This window comes from Amyelois transitella, chromosome 29, assembly GCF_032362555.1.
Source record: "Amyelois transitella isolate CPQ chromosome 29, ilAmyTran1.1, whole genome shotgun sequence".
NCBI classification, from domain to species: domain Eukaryota; kingdom Metazoa; phylum Arthropoda; class Insecta; order Lepidoptera; family Pyralidae; genus Amyelois; species Amyelois transitella.
In genome coordinates, this window is record NC_083532.1 from 3,333,924 (window position 1) to 3,352,254 (window position 18,331).

At 35.4% G+C, this 18,331-nt stretch overlaps 3 protein-coding genes across 3 annotated transcripts; 2 read left to right on the plus strand and 1 right to left on the minus strand.

Annotated features, from left to right (window-relative positions):
• Positions 1–8,298: 8,298 nt before the first annotated feature.
• LOC106129500 (trypsin inhibitor) lies at positions 8,299–10,074 on the minus strand. Its single transcript, XM_013328085.2, has 3 exons — positions 9,917–10,074; positions 9,109–9,166; positions 8,299–8,532 (listed from the first exon to the last, which is right to left on the minus strand). The coding sequence occupies exons 1-3, from the start codon at positions 10,062–10,064 to the stop codon at positions 8,421–8,423; spliced, it is 318 nt and encodes a 105-aa protein (XP_013183539.2). The 5' UTR covers positions 10,065–10,074; the 3' UTR covers positions 8,299–8,420.
• Positions 10,075–13,681: 3,607 nt separating this feature from the next.
• Positions 13,682–15,591, plus strand: LOC106129486 (translation machinery-associated protein 7 homolog). Its single transcript, XM_013328057.2, has 3 exons — positions 13,682–13,781; positions 15,014–15,136; positions 15,247–15,591. Exons 2-3 carry the CDS (start codon positions 15,014–15,016, stop codon positions 15,316–15,318), a joined length of 195 nt encoding a protein of 64 aa, XP_013183511.1. The 5' UTR covers positions 13,682–13,781; the 3' UTR covers positions 15,319–15,591.
• An 820-nt stretch (positions 15,592–16,411) lies between these two features.
• On the plus strand, positions 16,412–18,123 carry LOC132903738 (uncharacterized). The gene is made up of 2 exons (XM_060952604.1): positions 16,412–17,423; positions 18,035–18,123. Exons 1-2 carry the CDS (start codon positions 16,412–16,414, stop codon positions 18,121–18,123), a joined length of 1,101 nt encoding a protein of 366 aa, XP_060808587.1.
• Positions 18,124–18,331: the final 208 nt, after the last annotated feature.

Genomic DNA, 18,331 nt, shown 5'->3' on the forward strand with positions numbered 1-18,331 from the left:
CTTAGTCTACTTCGGCGTTCATCAAGTTAAGTAGCTCGCTATCCTCAGGCGGCTACTTGCTGGATCTTGTGTCTAACTAAACCCACGAACACTTAAATGTAGTTAAAATAGTGCAATTAATAATTTCCTTATCCTATAAATCTTTAAATTGTCTCTCAACAACTTTACCTGCCACGTTTTACCAAAGCTAATAGAAAAAAAATGAACGCACCTTGTCCGTTAATTTCTACGGCAAAAATGGCGATAAACAATATTAGTTTACGCATTATTTTTATCACTGAGACTAACTCATTCGTCTGACCTAATGCATGTTGTACTTCTCATTGCATTTATAAACGCAATCTGTTTTCTGTTGAGATAGACTTAGTAACTTATCAATTAGTGCTAAGTACTTAACAATAATTAAACATGGTGATAAAAAATATCTTGAGAAAACTGCACATTCAAGCAACTGGATGTGTGATCATGATACAAATATTGTAGGTTCTCCTGCAAGGGTTGCGGAAGTCACATGGGATCTAGATTTGAATTTGAATTTAGATCTAGCGCTTAGTCTATAAACCTGCCTCGCCCAATTCAAATCATAGTTAAAAAGCGCACCCCGGGCTCATCTCCAGAGTGATGAGGAACTGGGACAAACGCCAGGAGAAAGATGCGAAGTCCAAGGCTTAGGTCCGTGCCACCTGGGAGCACCTTGCGCGGTTTTTCCGAAAAGGTTGTTACGAGGAGCGTCAACCCTTCGCATTTACAACGTTATGCTGTAATAGCAAATGCCTTTCAAGTAAAATATTCTTTCATTCGTTCATCCATTCATTCATATATTTATGTATAAAAATACAACTAGAACTTAAACTAAGGAGAATCTTTGTACAAGGGCACTTTTTATCAAAAGAAGTATGATTTACTTATTTATGTACTCATAGTTAAAAAGGAAAATCCTGGCAGGGTCGTCATGTAGAAAGGAAAAATAGAAGTAAAACCGCCGATTAATAATTGTTACACTCATGTTTTATATGAAAACAATAAAGTAGGAACCTACATAAAAATATGGTCGATTTAAGAAACTCCTCCTTTTTTGAAGTCGGTTAAAAATAGGGAATGCAAAGAGAAGATATACATACATACATAAAATACCGTCTTTATCCCTTTCGGGGTAAACAGAGCCAACAGTCTTGATAAGACGTCGCAAAGACCACGTTCACCTGTAATGTATCTATGCAGTATGTTTATAAGTACGCATATTTATATTACGAGTATACTCGTAACACTTCAAAAATATAAGCTTAATAGCTTCTATACTGGTCTGGTAGCGCAGAAAAAAACACAGTGCCAGCTGCTTCTCTTACCCTACAGATAGTAAAAGCCAATCAAGGGAAGTCTAATGAACTGTCAAGCCTATTAAGTTAAATTATTATCCCATACTGCACGTGGTCTTAGCCTTCTCAAGACTATTGGCACAGAATACTCCGTTAGGGATAAAGTCGTGATTATATGTATGTATGTAAAAGATAAGGCTTCAAAGTCATGCGTAACACATTTTGGCGCATTCTTCGATCGTCGAGAATCTATTTTCATTCCCGCCACAGCCTCCGTAGATAAAGGGAATGCATTTGTGAGCTGTTGACAGGAAGCCCCACCTGAAACATATAAAAAGAATATATATTAAAATTATAGCCTTCCCTTTTTAAAAAAAATATTGATATTATAGTGCCATGTGGTTTCCCGCACTTCAGAATAGAATCACTCCATATCTTTCCCATGAATGTCGTAAATGGAGACTAAGGGATATGGTTATAAACATGGAGACGATGGCATGAATGACAGCAACCTGTCACTATTTAAATCTCAATTCTATCATAAAGCTATACAGCTGAACGTGGCCGTTTAGTCATTTCAAGATTGACTGCTCTGTCTATCCCAGATGTTATAAATACGTGATTAACTAATTTAAGTGCATTCGTTTGCTTGCCCCTGTTTATTAAATTAGTTAATAAAAAAAATGGGATTCGAATAGTTTACAGGTTGCTAACACATCGCCTAAAGGAATAATCATTATCCTAAAAATATAATTAATTATTATTAATATAATATTATATTTTCTATATTTATATAATAATTACATATATTTTTCCCCAGGAAATAAATGTGATCTAATTTCTAAAAATATTTACTTACGAAGGAACAGTAGCGTAACATATTCCCGGGTCGAGTTGGCAAATAGCAATTTTGAGAAACTAAAAAAACAAACAATAATTTTAAAAAATCTCCCGGCACATATTTTTTCTAATGTTTCTTCTGCTCAAGTCATTTTATTTTTTAACATAATTTCGGCACTATTCTCATTTTATGAGACGTGGGTTTCGCCTGAACCACAGGTCCCAAGTTACATCCCAGGGCAGCCCCCATATTCACACGAACAAACATAATCACCTATCTCTTTCAATCATGTCGAATAGCCAAAGAGATAAAAAGAAATAATCTATACTAATATTAAAAAGCTGAAGAGTTTGTTTGTTTGAACGCGCTAATCTCAGGAAGTACTAGTTCGAATTTAAAATTTGCTTTTTGCTTTGAATAGACCATTTATCGAGGAAGGCTTTAGGGTAGGTATATTACATCACTCTGCAACAATGAGGAGCGAAGAAATAATAGAAAATGTGAAAAAATTCTTCACCCTTGAGGGCTTCAATGATGCCCAAACTAACTATTCCACGCGGACGAAGTCGCGGGCACAGCTAGTAAATTTATATCATAGCAAGCTTCGTGAATAAACCCCCAAGCGCCGTAGCATCGCACGCGCAACATCTTTCGCTGTCCCGCTTCACGTCATAATAAAAAGCGAAACAGCGATAGTTTTTCGCGCGATTACAATGGCGTCGCGCGTGCCATGGATAGGTTATGATGAAAGCCTCTCCTGATTTGCTGAAGTCTTGGATATTAATTTAGTATCATGGTGAAATAAATACACTTTCCATCTCTTAGAAGGTTCATAGTTAAAATTACTTACTGGCTGAAGTAAGATTCATAATTTGCACGCAAATGAAACAAAAAAACAATTTTTTCGACATGTTTGATGCGATATTAGTTGCAAAATCATATACTTAGGCTAAATGATTTTGTTTATGGTTAATTTTACTGTTTATATACATTTTGGTTTAATTCCTAGGTATGCTAACATAGGTATTTTCAATTAAGAAAAACACGGTTTCATACATATACATATATAATTAGGTACATGGGCTATGTAGCAACCTGTGACTATTTGAATCTCAATTCCATCATAAAGCCATACCAACAGCTGAACCACGTTCAGTCTTTTCAACGCTGTGTGCTCTATCTACCCCGAAAGTGATTTAGACGTGAATATAAAAAAAATCTATTTTTATGGGGCATTCCAACATCAATTTCTAATTTGTCATATCTTTTGGTTTTACAACATTGGTTGACGTCAAATAAATTGCTTAACACTTAGTTTACTGCCTTTCCAAAACGACAGTGCAGTAGAAGCGGTAACAAACTACACTGCAGCACTTTCTTCAATAACGTCAACTTCGCAATTATCCAAACTTAGAATAGAAATTTGGACGAGAGAATACATTGTTATGATTAATTGATTTATACTTACAAATTTTAAATAATGTATGTATGTACATTGACATATAATAAAATCGTAAACGAGCTGTCTCTGTATATCGAATATTCTTGTTTCAAAAATGTGCATGATTTTTATATTTATAGGTACATATTTGTATTCTATAACATAGAATAGACCTACTTAAGTTGAACTCTTACAAATAGCGTTGAAGGGGTCAATTGCAGCTGTTCGTTGGAATACACCCGAATAACGGTCAGTTATGTAACTCCGATGAAAAAAGTATCATTATTTTAGGTACTTATTCGGATGGCTCCGTCTGCCCCGTAAGAGATAAAGCCGTGGAATGTGCAAGTTATGTATGTAGGTATGAACTTTTTAAGTCTTGAGTTTTGTCTCTATACTATTAGTTAATTGAAGAGGCGGTCAAGTGCGTGTCGAGCCACATGCATGTAGTCTTCTAGCGTTCTGTACTTACCAACTTCTAGGTCATACTCACAAAAACAACTCAGAAAACATCGTGAGGTAATCTGCACATTCAGGCAGCTGGATGTGTAATCATGATTGATGAGCCCGCAGTCTCACCTCTCGACATCCTTAGCCACCCACGCCGATGTTGCCCCTTTGTTGCCAATCATGGTGACTGATTTGAGGGGCCCATTTAGTGAGTGGCGAGTCACCACCTGCCACATAATAGTCACGTATTTACGATTATGGCAGGTGTCCGAACTTCTCCAGCAATAGCCCATTTTAAATCCATCCAAACGTCAACTCCATAACCCATCATCTTTTTCCTTATTTTGTAATAGCTCCACCTCCTGCCGAGACCTGTTCATGGACATATCGTCTATTGATATGGCCGGGAACGGGTTTTGGCAGGAAAACAACATAACATCAACTTCTCCAAAGGGCCTCTACGTGTTGGATTTATATCCCCACGCAAGCCTCTCAAAGGTCCGGGGTGTATAGACCCGTGAAATCCAAGAGGAGAAACATATACTAACAGAAATAATATAATAATCTTCTTCTTTGTCGTAATCTTTTCCCACTCTTCCGTGGGGTGGGCACAGTATGTTAGTTTTTTTCCAATTTCTTCTGTCACCTGCCATTTCACTAGTCACACCTTTTCTACTCATACTAACCTTCACGCTGTCCATCCATCTCTTTTTCGGCCTTCCCCTATTTCTAAAACCTCCACTTCCATACTTAAGATGTCTCCCTCCCTTCTCATGATGTGTCCGTACCAACCCAACCTATTAAACATTCAGCTTTCCATTTATTGGAGCTTTTCATTTTGTGTCGTGTGGTTCCCGGCACCTATACAAAAAAGAATATGACCACTCCATCTCTTTCCCATTGATGTCGTAATAGGCGACTGAGGGATAGGCTTACAAACTTAGGATTCTTTTTTAGGCGATGGGTAAGCAAACTGTCACTATTTGAATCTCAATTCTATCATTAAGCGAAATAGCTGAGCGTGGCCATTTCAGTCTTTTCAAGACTGTTTGCTCTGTCTACTGTCTGTTTTTATCATTATACTTATTTCTTTAAGATTAAGCAATTATATCCTACCTAAGAATTGAGCCTTACGGCTTCTGTGGAGCTGCGGTAGTACGCTTGTGTGAGACACAGTAAATCCCAGGTTTGAATCCCTGTCAGAGCATGACAAAAAACTAATCGGCTAAGTATCCATATACCACGGGCAATGCCGTGGCCGGCTGCTGGTCAAAATATGTGTGTCAAACATTCACAGCATAAAAGGACGATAAAATTGTGTCCATTTATAAATACTACAGGTATTAAACGCGCACGTAACGTACCTTTAATTTATTGTGGAAGTTTAGAATCATGTTACAATGATCCGTGGTCTCCGAGCAATTACATTACCGAGTATTTATAAATAGTATACCTAATGCAACGCCAAAGTTTAAAATCTGTTATAGGTTTCAATTAAAACAAATAGCAAAAAGTGTAATTTTTTTTTTGATCTTTCATATAAATTGAGTGATTATGTGATAGGTGACTTAGTAGGTATGGAAAATCACAGAAATAAAAATGATAAATATATCTAAGCTTTTTATTATAATTTTTTTCCTATTAAATACGCCATACTTAAATTTTATATAAAAAGGGACAAAAGATAACTACATAAAATGGTAAAATAAATAAGCTGAACGGGCCGAGGGTCTGATAGGTCGTGTCTGAATAAAACCAGATTTTTGGCTGTACAAGGTGTCATTGTTGTGCTGTGTGTGTTATTGTCGTCTTAGTCCAATTTTGAATGTCTTTTTTTTTCATCAATATGTCAGTCAGTTTTGTTCATCTAAAATGTCAAGTCAGAGTGTCTGTCTGTCCGGGGAGGCTGAACGGCCGCTACATAAGCTTTAAAAAGTATAACCAGGTGACAACATTGTCTATGAATGTTTATATCCTGTGTTCTTGCTCTAGTTGTTAGATACATGAAAATAAAAGATTTCATATTTCATTAATCACCATCTTTTAATTGACAAGATCCACATAACTCTTCATAAAAGAACACATCCTATTGCACTCTTCCTGAGAGGAGAATCTGTTGGCGTTTCCTTGACATCCCCCGTAAACGAACTGGACGCATTTACTTACCTTCGTGTCGAAGCCCCACCTTAAAAATAAAAAAAAATTGTAATTCGTCGTTCAAATCACTGTCAACGTAGCATGACTTGCAGCAGTTTTTATCGCGCGAAAAACAACATATCGCCGTTTCACTTTTTATTATGACTTGAAGCGGGACAGCGATAGTTTTTCGCGCGTTTTGGTGCATCTGAATTGGGTAAGACCAGTTCTAACATGTCCCATCCTATCCGTGTAAGAAGCATGCGGCACGGCTTCCCTTCAGTCCTGATAAAGGCATCATTTTTTTAAGTACCTACAAATACTTATTTATTTAATAAATGTAAGTAATGCATCACGCAAGGGAATTGCTTAAAAATATCTAGGTACTTACAATTCCATCATTAAGCGTTACGGCTGAACGCGGCCTTTCAGTCTTTAAAACTGTCTACCCCGCAAGGGATATAGACGTGATAATATGTATGTATGTATATCTACTTACGAAGGCAGATTCATCTTACATCGTCCAGTCTCAAGCGGCAATAAACAAAGTAATAACACTGAAAACACTGTTTTTATCATTAAACTTATTTCTTTAAGATTAAACAATTATATCCCACCTAAGAATTGAGCCTTACGGCTTCTGTGGAGTGGCGGTAGTACGCTTGTCTGTGACACAGTAGATCCCAGGTTCGAATCCCTGTCAGGGCATGACAAAAAACAAACTTTTTTCTGATTGGCCTGGGTATTGCATATTTATCTTTACAAGGATTTATTATAACATATAGTATCGTTGAGTTGGTATATCGTTAGACAAGTTTCGAACTTACTTCGAGGCTAACTCAATCTGTGTAATAAGTCCTGTATAGGTACATATATGTAGTTAGGTACTTATAAGAAAACGTAGGACAGTAGCAACGCAGTTTAAGAGCAGACTCGAAGAAAGTTGATATTTGGCATATTGTTGCAATAAATGGGTAAAATAAGCGTGATATTCGTAAAAGCCGAGCAGAGCAGAGCAGCCGCGGGAGTAGGCTAGTTATGAATTAAAAAAAAATAACTATTAACATTTACAATTAACTTACTGCCAGATGTATAGTTCACAATTTGCACGAAAACGAAAAACAAAAATAAATACTTGGTCATCATTGCTGCAGAGAAAATATTCCAGTGAAAATATTGTTTGATTTTAAATAAAAATCTTTATATACCATTCTTGTTTTATTAGAATATATGTTAACACAACTTTAATAAGCAAAAACATGATTTCCTGCATTGAAAACGTATTATTATTAATTGGACATCAAATGAATAATCGCGTATCGAAATGATTTTTCATCTTTTATATGATTTTTTTACATTAAATAAATTTAAAACCTACATATCATCACATCATTATTCTTTACGGGGTAGACAGAGCCAACAGTCTCACAGGGGCCTGAGACCACTCCCGAGAAGTAAGGACGCGACCAAGAACAACAAACAGTTGAAGACCACGTACTGATTTAATGACGTTATTGAGTGATTCACAGATGGTGAATATTGGAGGCCTCTGTGGCGCAGCGGTGGTAGTGCGCTTGACTGTGACACCGGAGGTCCCAAGTTCGAATCCCTGCCAGAGCGTGATGAATTCTAATTGGCCCGGGACTTGGATGTTTTTTCTATATAAGTAGGTATTTATTATATAAGGACGCCAAGCTTATATGCCTGTCTTTGACTTTGAGCTGTTTCTGTCGCTGTCGGTTAAAAAAGAGGGAAAATATAAGACTGTGTGGTTCCTGGCACCAATAAAAGTAAAGAATAGGACCACTCCTTCTCTTTCCCATGGATGTCGTAAAAGGCAACTAAGAGATAGGCTTATATACTTGGGATTCTTCTTTTAGGCGATAGGCTAGCCCTCTCACTATTTGAATCTCAATTCTATCACTAAGCCAAAAAGCTGAACGTGGCCTATCAGTCTTTTCAAGACTGGTGCTCTGTCTACCCCGCAAGGGATAAAGACGTGACTATATGTATGTATGTATATAGGACTCTGTCAACCTAAAATTAATACAACCTAGGTAATTTAAATATTTTTTAAATATTAAGATCAAATAAAGGAAAAAATAAACGCATCATCATATTACAAACAAATAAATATAATCGCAAGGAAACGTGATGAATAGGGTACACTCCAAACTCCACCTAAAAGAGTAAGCTCTTTTATTTAAGAAGAAGAAAACTTTTATTATATGTATTATTAAGGGCAAGCAGCTTCGCAGTCAGATTTCGTGGGGAAATTATTGGCGTTTCCTTGGCAACCGCCGTAGGTAAACTGCTTACATCTGCCTGATGCTGGATCGTATCCGTACCTGGAACAAGTGTAATACATACATACATACATAAAATCACGCCTCTTCCCCGGAAGGGTAGGCACAGACTACCTCTTTCACTTGCCACGATCTCTGCATATTTCCTTCGCTTATCTGCATATTTCCTTTTTTAATTTTCCATTATTTCTTTGCTCGAAAGGAAATATGCAGAGAAGCGAAGGAAATATGCAGAGATCGTGGCAAGTGGAAAGAGGTAGTCTCTGCCTACCCCTCCGGGAAAGAGGCGTGATTTTATGTATGTATGTATGTATAAATAAATAAAACATATCGTACATGTTAAATAATTGTGAAATACATATTATTATTATTATATGACAAAATCCGTTATCGACCAACCGTGCGGTATACCAGCCGTTTGCTTGGACAATTATGTGTCTTTTAGATGTTTTTTGAAAGAGTATTCGAAAGGCGATACTTATAGATATATCTTAGAGGGATATTGTTCCAGCACTTGGTTGCTAGATAACGGAAGCTGCCTGCGAATGCTGCTGTTTTATGGTAAAAACCCTGCTAATATTATCCTTCTAGTTGCAAATATATTGACTGAATACGTACACTTTTATAGACGCCCTACATGGTCCAGTTTCTAATGGTAGTGTGCATATCTCGTTTTCTGCAACAAAAAAATATAATAAAAAAAAAATAATGTCAAAAATTACCGTCTGACCACCGCATCCTTTGCCTCCTACAAGCTTATCCATATTGAATCATGGTTACTACACAGTCTGATCCGCACGATGTTTTTCTCCGTCGAGCAATGTCCTACGTCCTACTTTACGATACGTGGTCTCCAATTGACAAAATTTTGGCCTCATCGGTCATCAGCTGTCAGCTAATTTAATAGTTCAATAGATTCAATAGGTCGTATAGCGACATATTACAATATACATACATAAAATCACGCCTCTTTCCCGGAGGGATAGGCAGAGACTACCTCTTTCCACTTGCCATGATCTCTACATAGTTATTTCCTTCGCTTCATCCACATTCATAACTCTCTTCATGCAAGCTCGGTGGTTTCGGGTACTCTTGACCTGACCCTTTACCAGGACGTCCTTAATTTGATCAAATTATATATTAGAATATTCAGATATAAATAAGCCTCTAGAAAACAACAAGAAATGAAAAATAATTACTCCGCAACAGGGATGTCGTAAAAGGCGACTAAGGCACTGAAAGGCAACTTTCCATGCTGGTTTGGTAGCGAAGGGAAAAAATGTAAATCTTAATTCCATTATTAATACAACGGCTGAAATTGTCTTGTAATACTGACTCTGTCTACGTAAGTGCTAAGTAAGGGATAAACCGATATTTATGTAGATATGTAACTAGAACCCTAGGTCCGGCCCTGTGGTCTACATACCTGCAGATGTTTCACCAATAAAATTTAAGCACTGAAGTATTACAAAAAGTAAGAACAATTGTTTTAACATGATTACGTTATATATTTCAAGGTCTAGTTGGAAGAATGACTTATACACTGACACAAATTTTTCCTTATATATGTACATTGGTAGGTAATGTTTTTTTACATATTTATTCTTACGTATTGATAAGGGGGAGCTATCACGACATATGTTTCATTAGCATATACTTTTTCTTTTTACTTGTACGAAACCGTTTCTTAAGTATTTCAATAAATTTTTCAAAATATTTACGCCATATGGTTTCTGGAACTTTAGAATAGAGTAGAATAGAATAGAATAGAATTTTCAAAATTGGATACAAGGTATCTATCACTTATGGACGTCACATAACATAAGTCTAATTATAACTACTACCGCTTCCAAAGCGCATGTGTAGAAGAAGCGGCGGAACAAACTACACTGAGGCATTTTCATCGGACGTCAAATTACAAATATACATCTCTTAAGTGTAAATCGTGGATGAATACACATTGTCTACATTAAAAAACATGAATGAATGTAGAAGAATAGGACCACTCCATATCTTTCCCATGTATGTTGTAAAAGGCGACTAAGGGATAGGCTTACAAATTTGGGATTCTTTTTAGGCGATGGGCTAGCAGCCTGTCTCTATTTGAATCTCAATTCTTTTTTGTATTGGTGCCGGGAAAGACACGGCTTAAAAAAATTTGCCGAAAATGCTGTTGGAGGAACATCAAGCCCTTGCCTAAAACTGTCCCGCTGTAATAGTGATTCCTTTTCGGACAAACTATGTTCTCATAGTCTAAAAAACATGCAATAGGTATATTCTCTCGATCCAATAACTATATCACTGGTTGTTTTATTTCGACACCAATGGGACTATAGTCTCATAGCAAAGTATTAGATTGAACAATCATAACAGAAAAACAAAGATTAAACATAAGATTTTCAGGTACCTATAGGCACTTTATTTTTACTTTGACACTATGCCCCTTAAATCGTTATAATATTAAATTATGATGAATGGACATCAAGGAGAACAGGTTTTATTGAAAATACTTACAATATATCGTAATCGTTTTTCTAATTCTAACATCGTGTGTAATATCGTAAAATTGTGATGTCATAAGTAGTAAAATGCATTAAAATTTGCTTATATGTAGTTTTTGAACGATGGTGGTCGAAAGAATAAGTTAATCGACTATGATAACTATGCACAAATTCAAATCTCACAGCTGTAGACAGGGCTTATTATTAATAGCTGAACGTGACCTGCCAGTGCTTCAAGACTGCTGGCTCTGTCTTCCCCGCAAGGGGTATAGCCGTGACCATATTGTATGTAATTATTGTTATATGTTTTTGTATGTATTTTATGTATCTTGGATGTTTTTATGTACATATTTTGTTTGTAAAGTATGTTTTTTGCAGTATGACGCACCAACAAATTAAAATCTGTTTGGTCAGCTGGTAGACTGGTAGAGAATGGCAAACGGCATTAAGTCAGCCATTTGTGAATGTTTTTCGCAATAAAATTTTAAATAAAAGCAGATACCTATACAAGGACAGTGTGGAGGGAAAGGTCGGAGTGGGAAGACCTAGACGAACGTATCTTGATCAAATTAAGGGCGTCCTGGTAAATGGTCAGGTCAAGAGTACCCGAAACCGCCGAGCTTGCATGAAGAGTTATGAATGTGGATGAAGCGAAGGAAGTATGGCTCTGCCTACCCGGGAAAGAGGCGTGATTTTTATGTATGTATGTATGTAATTTTAAATAAATAAATGTAAGCCTCTTCTATATCCAATCCTTCCTACTCTCTCCTTCCACTCGTGATGGTCTTTTGTTCCCCTCATCCAATCATGACCTCCGTTTCTTCGGATGTATTCAGCCCGTCTTTGTGGTGACCAACCTCTTCGTTCATGTTTTTTAATGTAGACAATGTGCATTCGTCCACGATTTAGATTTAAAAGATCTATATTTGTAAATTGACGTCCGGTGAAAATGCTGCATTGCAGTTGTTCCGCCGCTTCTTCTACACACGCGCTTTGGAAGCGGTCGTAGTTATAATTAGATTTAAGTGATGTGACGTCAATAAATGATACCTTGTATCCAATTTTGAAAATAACATACATACCTACATATCAACACGTCTATATCCCTTGCGGGGTAGACAGAGCCAACATTCTTGAAAAGATTGAAAGGCCACGTTCAGCTTAGTTTGGTTTAATGATAGAATTGAGATTCAAATAGTGACAGGTTGCTAGCCCATCGCCTAAAAGAAGAATCTCAAGTTTATAAGCCAATCCCATAGTCGCCTTTTACGATATCCATGGAAAAGAGACGGAGTAATCCTATTCTTTTTTCTTTTGGTACCGGAAACCACACGGCACTTTGACTTTTGCAAATAAATCTATTCTATTTATCCGCGGGTATCAGCCCAAGCAACAAGAGTGAATAATTTAGAGGTTATAGTGTCCCCCTGACGAACGCTTCTCACTAGTTGGTATTTGTTCGGTTTTTTGTTGAAAGTAACTGATGCTTTATGCTAATATGATTCATCAGTTGGATATGGGCACTAAGGGGTCCGTAGGTACTGTTTCATAGAAATTAACCCGTATTTCGTAAACTGCTTAATGAATTTAAAGAAATCCAAGTTTATTTAATTCTACTCGTACGTATATCTTATCCTATACTTACCTACCCAACTTTTTAAAGATAATTCTCTGAATATTTTTGTTTTTACATAATGGGCAGACTTAGCGAATACTTGTTTGATAAAATATAGACACAATCTTAAAACTGTTTTAGCAACGTCTATATAATTTTAGAAAAACCCAATTTTTTTTGCGCAGTGCGCTTGTCCGTAGACACCGGAGGTCCAGCTTTCGAATCCCGGCCAAGGCATGATGAGAAACAAACTTTTTTAAATTGATTCTTCGGTCTTGGATGTTTATCTTAATAAGTGTTAAACATAAAATATAGTATCGTTGAGTTAGCATCTCGTTACACAAGTCTCAAACTTCGAGGCTAACTCAATCTGTGTAATTTGTCGCGTATATAATAGGTATTTATTTACCTAAAACTATGAATCCCAATCAAAGCAAGCGTACCTACTTAAATGAATGTTCACAAAAACTCTTTCTATCTCACTCTCTCTTTAAGTTTTTTTTAACTCGTACTTGGCTGGATTTTTTCCGTTTAGCTGAGGAACCCTAAAAACGGGGATTTCCGAATATTTGAAAGTGCCAATATGGATTTTTGCTTATATAACCCTTTATAGATAACCTACTACAGCGCATGCACAATAAATAAAATATTTCTATATGAAGTACTTATTTTGTTAAATCAGCGCGCCAATTTTATTGTGCTTCACAGCCCACTCAGTCATTTAACGGTGAGTTAATACCAAAAGATACACAGTGCAAATTTTGTCAAATCTTGAGAAGGAAACCCAAAAGTTAAACTGGCAACTTCATGCTATGTCACCGGTCCAGTTACCAAATCATTTAGAAGATAGTGCTGAAACAATTATTGTAGAAGTCAGAGAGAAATTTAAGACATGTTCCAAACTTCCAAAGTTGCATAGATTATTTTCTCTAGGATTAAATATTGTTGCGAATAACGTGTACTGTACATACATATTTTTGTAAATAACTAAAAAAAAAGAAAGTGCGTTTCTACAGGGATTCTGCCAACGCCAACGACAAAAAAAAATTAGCTGTCATTGTCATTCAATAAAATTCATTTCATGTTGTTTGTAATTTGTCATCCGTCATCTGTGCGTGTGCAGTGGTGTTCAAATTGCCAATCTCTCATTGAAATTTTTCATTACATTATCAACAGTAAGTCCAATTTATTAATATTACATACATTAAGCTTTTGTCATTTCACTTTAACACTTATTGCAAATAGACGGTTTCCAAGATTTGTGATAAGTTTGAGGTTATATCGAAGAAATAATGTTTATCTTGTAAAACAATAAACGCACTTATTCAGAGCCGTAGATCGTTAAGAATAATCTACAGTTTAAAGCGAAGTGCAATATTGTATCCATTGTGTTTCTGTTTGCTATCAAATTTGTTAGCAAAAGGACAAGACACACATGAACATTTGCATGATGATGTTTTGTTTTCAAGTAAAAAACATTCTACATTCAGTATCTACTTCCAATAGTTATCAAGCTAAACATCTGTGTGTGAAACACAAATAAATATATACATACATGAAAGATCACACAGATTAAACTACATACAGAGATTAAACAACATAAATCACGCCTCTTTCCTGGCGGGGTAGGCAGAGACCACTATAAATTACAAGAAATAAATTATATTTTACGTATTGTTCCTAGGGACACTCGAATTACATTCTCTTATAAAACCCAGCATTGCTCAACTACAAAATAGGAGTGTGACTTTTCTTAACATGTTCTCACTAAGTAAATGCGTCATGGCCAGTAATTGGCACATCCCGTGATGTAAACAAGGTCACATTATGTTAAGTTACTTTAATGCACTTTACGTAGAACCAAAACATTGTGATTCTGAATTTGCTTGTGAAAATTTCATTTAAATATAATTACATTTTCTTCTTAAAATCTAGCTCTTGTCCCTGGTATTCAGTGGAGTCTATTTATATTTCAATTTTTATTTAGAAGTATTTTTTATTCCTGCTGTACCAAATTTTCGGAGTACAGTTCCAATATGGACCATGATAAGGTTGAGTTTTCTTCCTAACTTGGAACCTTTTATCATAGTTGTATCTTTTTTTTGGAAAGGAACGAGGTTTCGCCTAGAGTAAGGCACAGGCAAGAAAGGTTCAACACGGGCCTGCATTAAATTTTGATGGGGCGAGTTTGGAGTTCCTGCTATAACACCTTGATGCGGCTCCCGGCTGACCTCTGTGATAAGGAAATTAGAAAATGTTTAACCTTTCCAGGAAAGATGCGAATGTGCAAATGCCAGGGGAATTAATATAATAAAGTGTGTATTTTTTCATTTGAAACATCGTTGAAAAGAAAGTGATTCTCAACAGTTGCCATCTTTTTTTATTATAACAGATCCTTTTTTTTCAGATGTCGGGCCGTGAGGGTGGAAAGAAGAAGCCTCTAAAAGCGCCCAAAAAGGATACGAAAGAGCTGGATGAAGACGATCTAGCCCACAAGCAGAAGCTCAAAGAACAACAGAAGGCTTTGCAGGTATTAAATCCTACTTGTAAGGATGTGTATTAGTATGTTACTCTCGAAAAAAGCTTATTTTTGCCAGTGTCGAGGCCCTTAAACCTTTTTAATAACTTCTTATTTTTCAGGAAGCGAAAGCCAAGGCGTCTCAAAAAGGTCCCCTTACTCAAGGTGGCATTAAGAAATCCGGGAAAAAGTGACAAAACAAACCATTGTTTCTATTAACTATTAATTTATAGGTTTAAATTTCGATGTAAGAGTCCCGAAGATCTTTGTTGATTTCTTTCTATGGCTGTATTATTCATATATCTGTGCATTTTTGTAAATTATGAATTTACTTGTAACCCAATTTATAAGCAGGTAATGTAACGTTCTGTCAAGTAAAACTGCCACGTAAGGCAAATTTGCACTTTTTTAACGAACATTGTACGGTTAAAAATGCGTTTGTTTAAATAAAGCAGTTAATAACTAAATTTGTTTTTAATTATTTCAATAAAACCTAATATATAGTAATAAGCATAGATTTATGGGAATCAATTCGGCAAAGTCGCCTGTGCGCAAAAAAAAATTAACTGTCATTAGATATTGCTTGAAGTTTATTTTCCCGCCTTTAATTTTGTTTATGTTAAAAAGTGCCTTGTGAGTATAATATCATACACAAATATCAAATCAGCTCTGTTGCTGGATTTGGACCAGGATCGCAACTATAAAAATTAGAATTGCATATACATAATTTACGAAAAATTTATGGTAAGTGAATTTATCTGTTTACTAAATACCTAAGTAACTCGGTGCCTACCTATGTAGACGTAGGTATTTAATAGAATACCTACTTGTAATTTTATTATATATTATTGTATGTATATATTGTTAAAATTACGTATTGTTACAGAGCCAATATTTACAGGGTCTTCTCGTCTTGTTTAAAGTTGAGTGCACAACCTGGATGGTGTCATTTAAGTAGTAGGTAACAGTTTAGGGCTTTGATGAATACAGAAATTATAATCATTAACCCATACCTACTATTCACAATACAGAGGTAGACAAAGATGACTACATCGAAGCGAAAGAACGTTGCAGGGATCGTGGCAAGTGGAAACACTTGCCACGATCCCTGCAACCTTCTTTCGCTTTATCCACTCACTCTACATACAAGCTGTTTCTGTTTGATTATGGTTAAAGTATACCATCCATCCATTTACCTAGATATAACTACTTCTAAGTTATTATGAAATATTATTCTTACCCTCTTCGACTGTTTTACAGAAAATTCCCAAAATCTGGTATGGTATAATGCAGAATATTACCAAGAATGAGTTTACTAGCAACAACAATCTTTGTTATAGTAATGATTCTGTCGGACCAGAACCAGAAATTCATAAAAATATAAGAGAAAAAAATAATATCAGAAATACATTTGATTGTACGACCTATAATATAAACATTGATTTAGATGAATTCGAACAAGTACTTAGTAATTGCAGAAAAGGAGACACTGATAATTTAACTCAACTTCACATACAAGAATGTAATAAAGTAGAAACTATTATTGAAATAAAAAGAGAAGTTGCTAAAAATGTTGAACTAAATAACTTTATTGCTCATGAAAAAGTCATACAACATGATAACAGAAACAATGAAATTTGCGTGCGAAATATAAAAGATGATGTTATATCTATTAACTCTAATGAAAGTTTGATATTTTGTATAAGCGATCACAGTGTGGACTTAGATGCTATATCACTTGCTTCTAACAACATTTTTGCGTTGGAGAAGTCGAATGCAACGAGTATTGAAATAGATATTGATTTGAGTAGGGAGATAAGTAGTCAAAATGTATTAGATACTAATGATTTAATTGATTTAGATGAAGTGAATCATACAGATAATGACTTTGAAAACGAATGTAAGGAAAATAGTACAAATTTCGATACAAACTCAAATTGCAGTTACCACTCGTCAGATTTCGAGTTAATTACTGAAGAAGAAGCTAAAAAGGATGGCATAATTATAAATTTCAAAAGAAATGATGGAATAGTTCGTGAGTGTAACGATGAAAATTATATTGAAATGTATCTACCAGGATATAATGAAGTTACATATCGCGACAATCATAGAATTCCGGATGGAGACGAGTTTTACGATTTGTTTAGGGGTGCTCACGCGCCGGCTAATGTGCCAGATCTTTTCTTGGAAAACAAGGCTGTGGTACCTGCGCAATGTATGAGTGTAGAGAAAGAAGCTTCGGAATTCAACTTTTGGGATATAAATAAGGGTGAAAATGCAAATAGAATTGATGAAGAATGTAAGTGTTTTTATATGACAAAGTCTTATGTTGTAACGTCTTAACGCCCTGGACTTTTGATAATTTTTTCTACGAATATAGATGATTTTGGCGAGATATAAACAGGCTATATTTTTGGCTAAAGTTTGACACGGGCGGAGCTGTGGGAAAATCCAGTCAGTTATTTATGCTCTTTAAAGAAAGTTACTTTTGCTCACGACTTACACTTCATGTTCATTGCATGGGGTAGAACTTTTAGAATTTTCTATAGATAGAAAATATTTTAATTATTTATTATTATCACACATAACAGAATATACAATTCAGTATTTACATATAATAAGATAAAAAGAAATAGTGACATCAGATCTGGGTAATATTTAAAGAATCAAAAAACTGCATGTCAATAATATATTATTTATGTTTTAGTTACTTAAGAAAACTTGTTCACGACCGTTTGTTGCCTCAAAGAAATAAATGAATAAAATAAAGAATAAATAAGATGTCGTCAGTAGGTAGACGGCGTGGAAATATTAGAACCGGCGTCTAGCATTTTGTGAGCTAGATTTATTACGGAAAAAGTTTAGTCTTGAGTATAACTTTGAAATTTTCTATGAACGGTTTTTTTTCAGATTTAGACGAAGCAAAAGAAACTGCAAAGAGAATATTGGAGTTCTACCAAACCGACAACAAGCGGAGGCGAAGTCGTCGGTGTCTGTAACACATACCTACTTGTTATTTGATTGTTATTATATTTGTTATTCAAACGACTTTTTTATTTCTAGAATTACACTTGTATACAATAAGTACATATCTGGTTCTAATTTATAAATGTACTTGTCAAAAATCAAATCTTTCAAAAAACATAAAATGAATTTGTAGTATGTATATTCATTGATCACTGGGATTCTTTTTGTAAGCGATGGGCT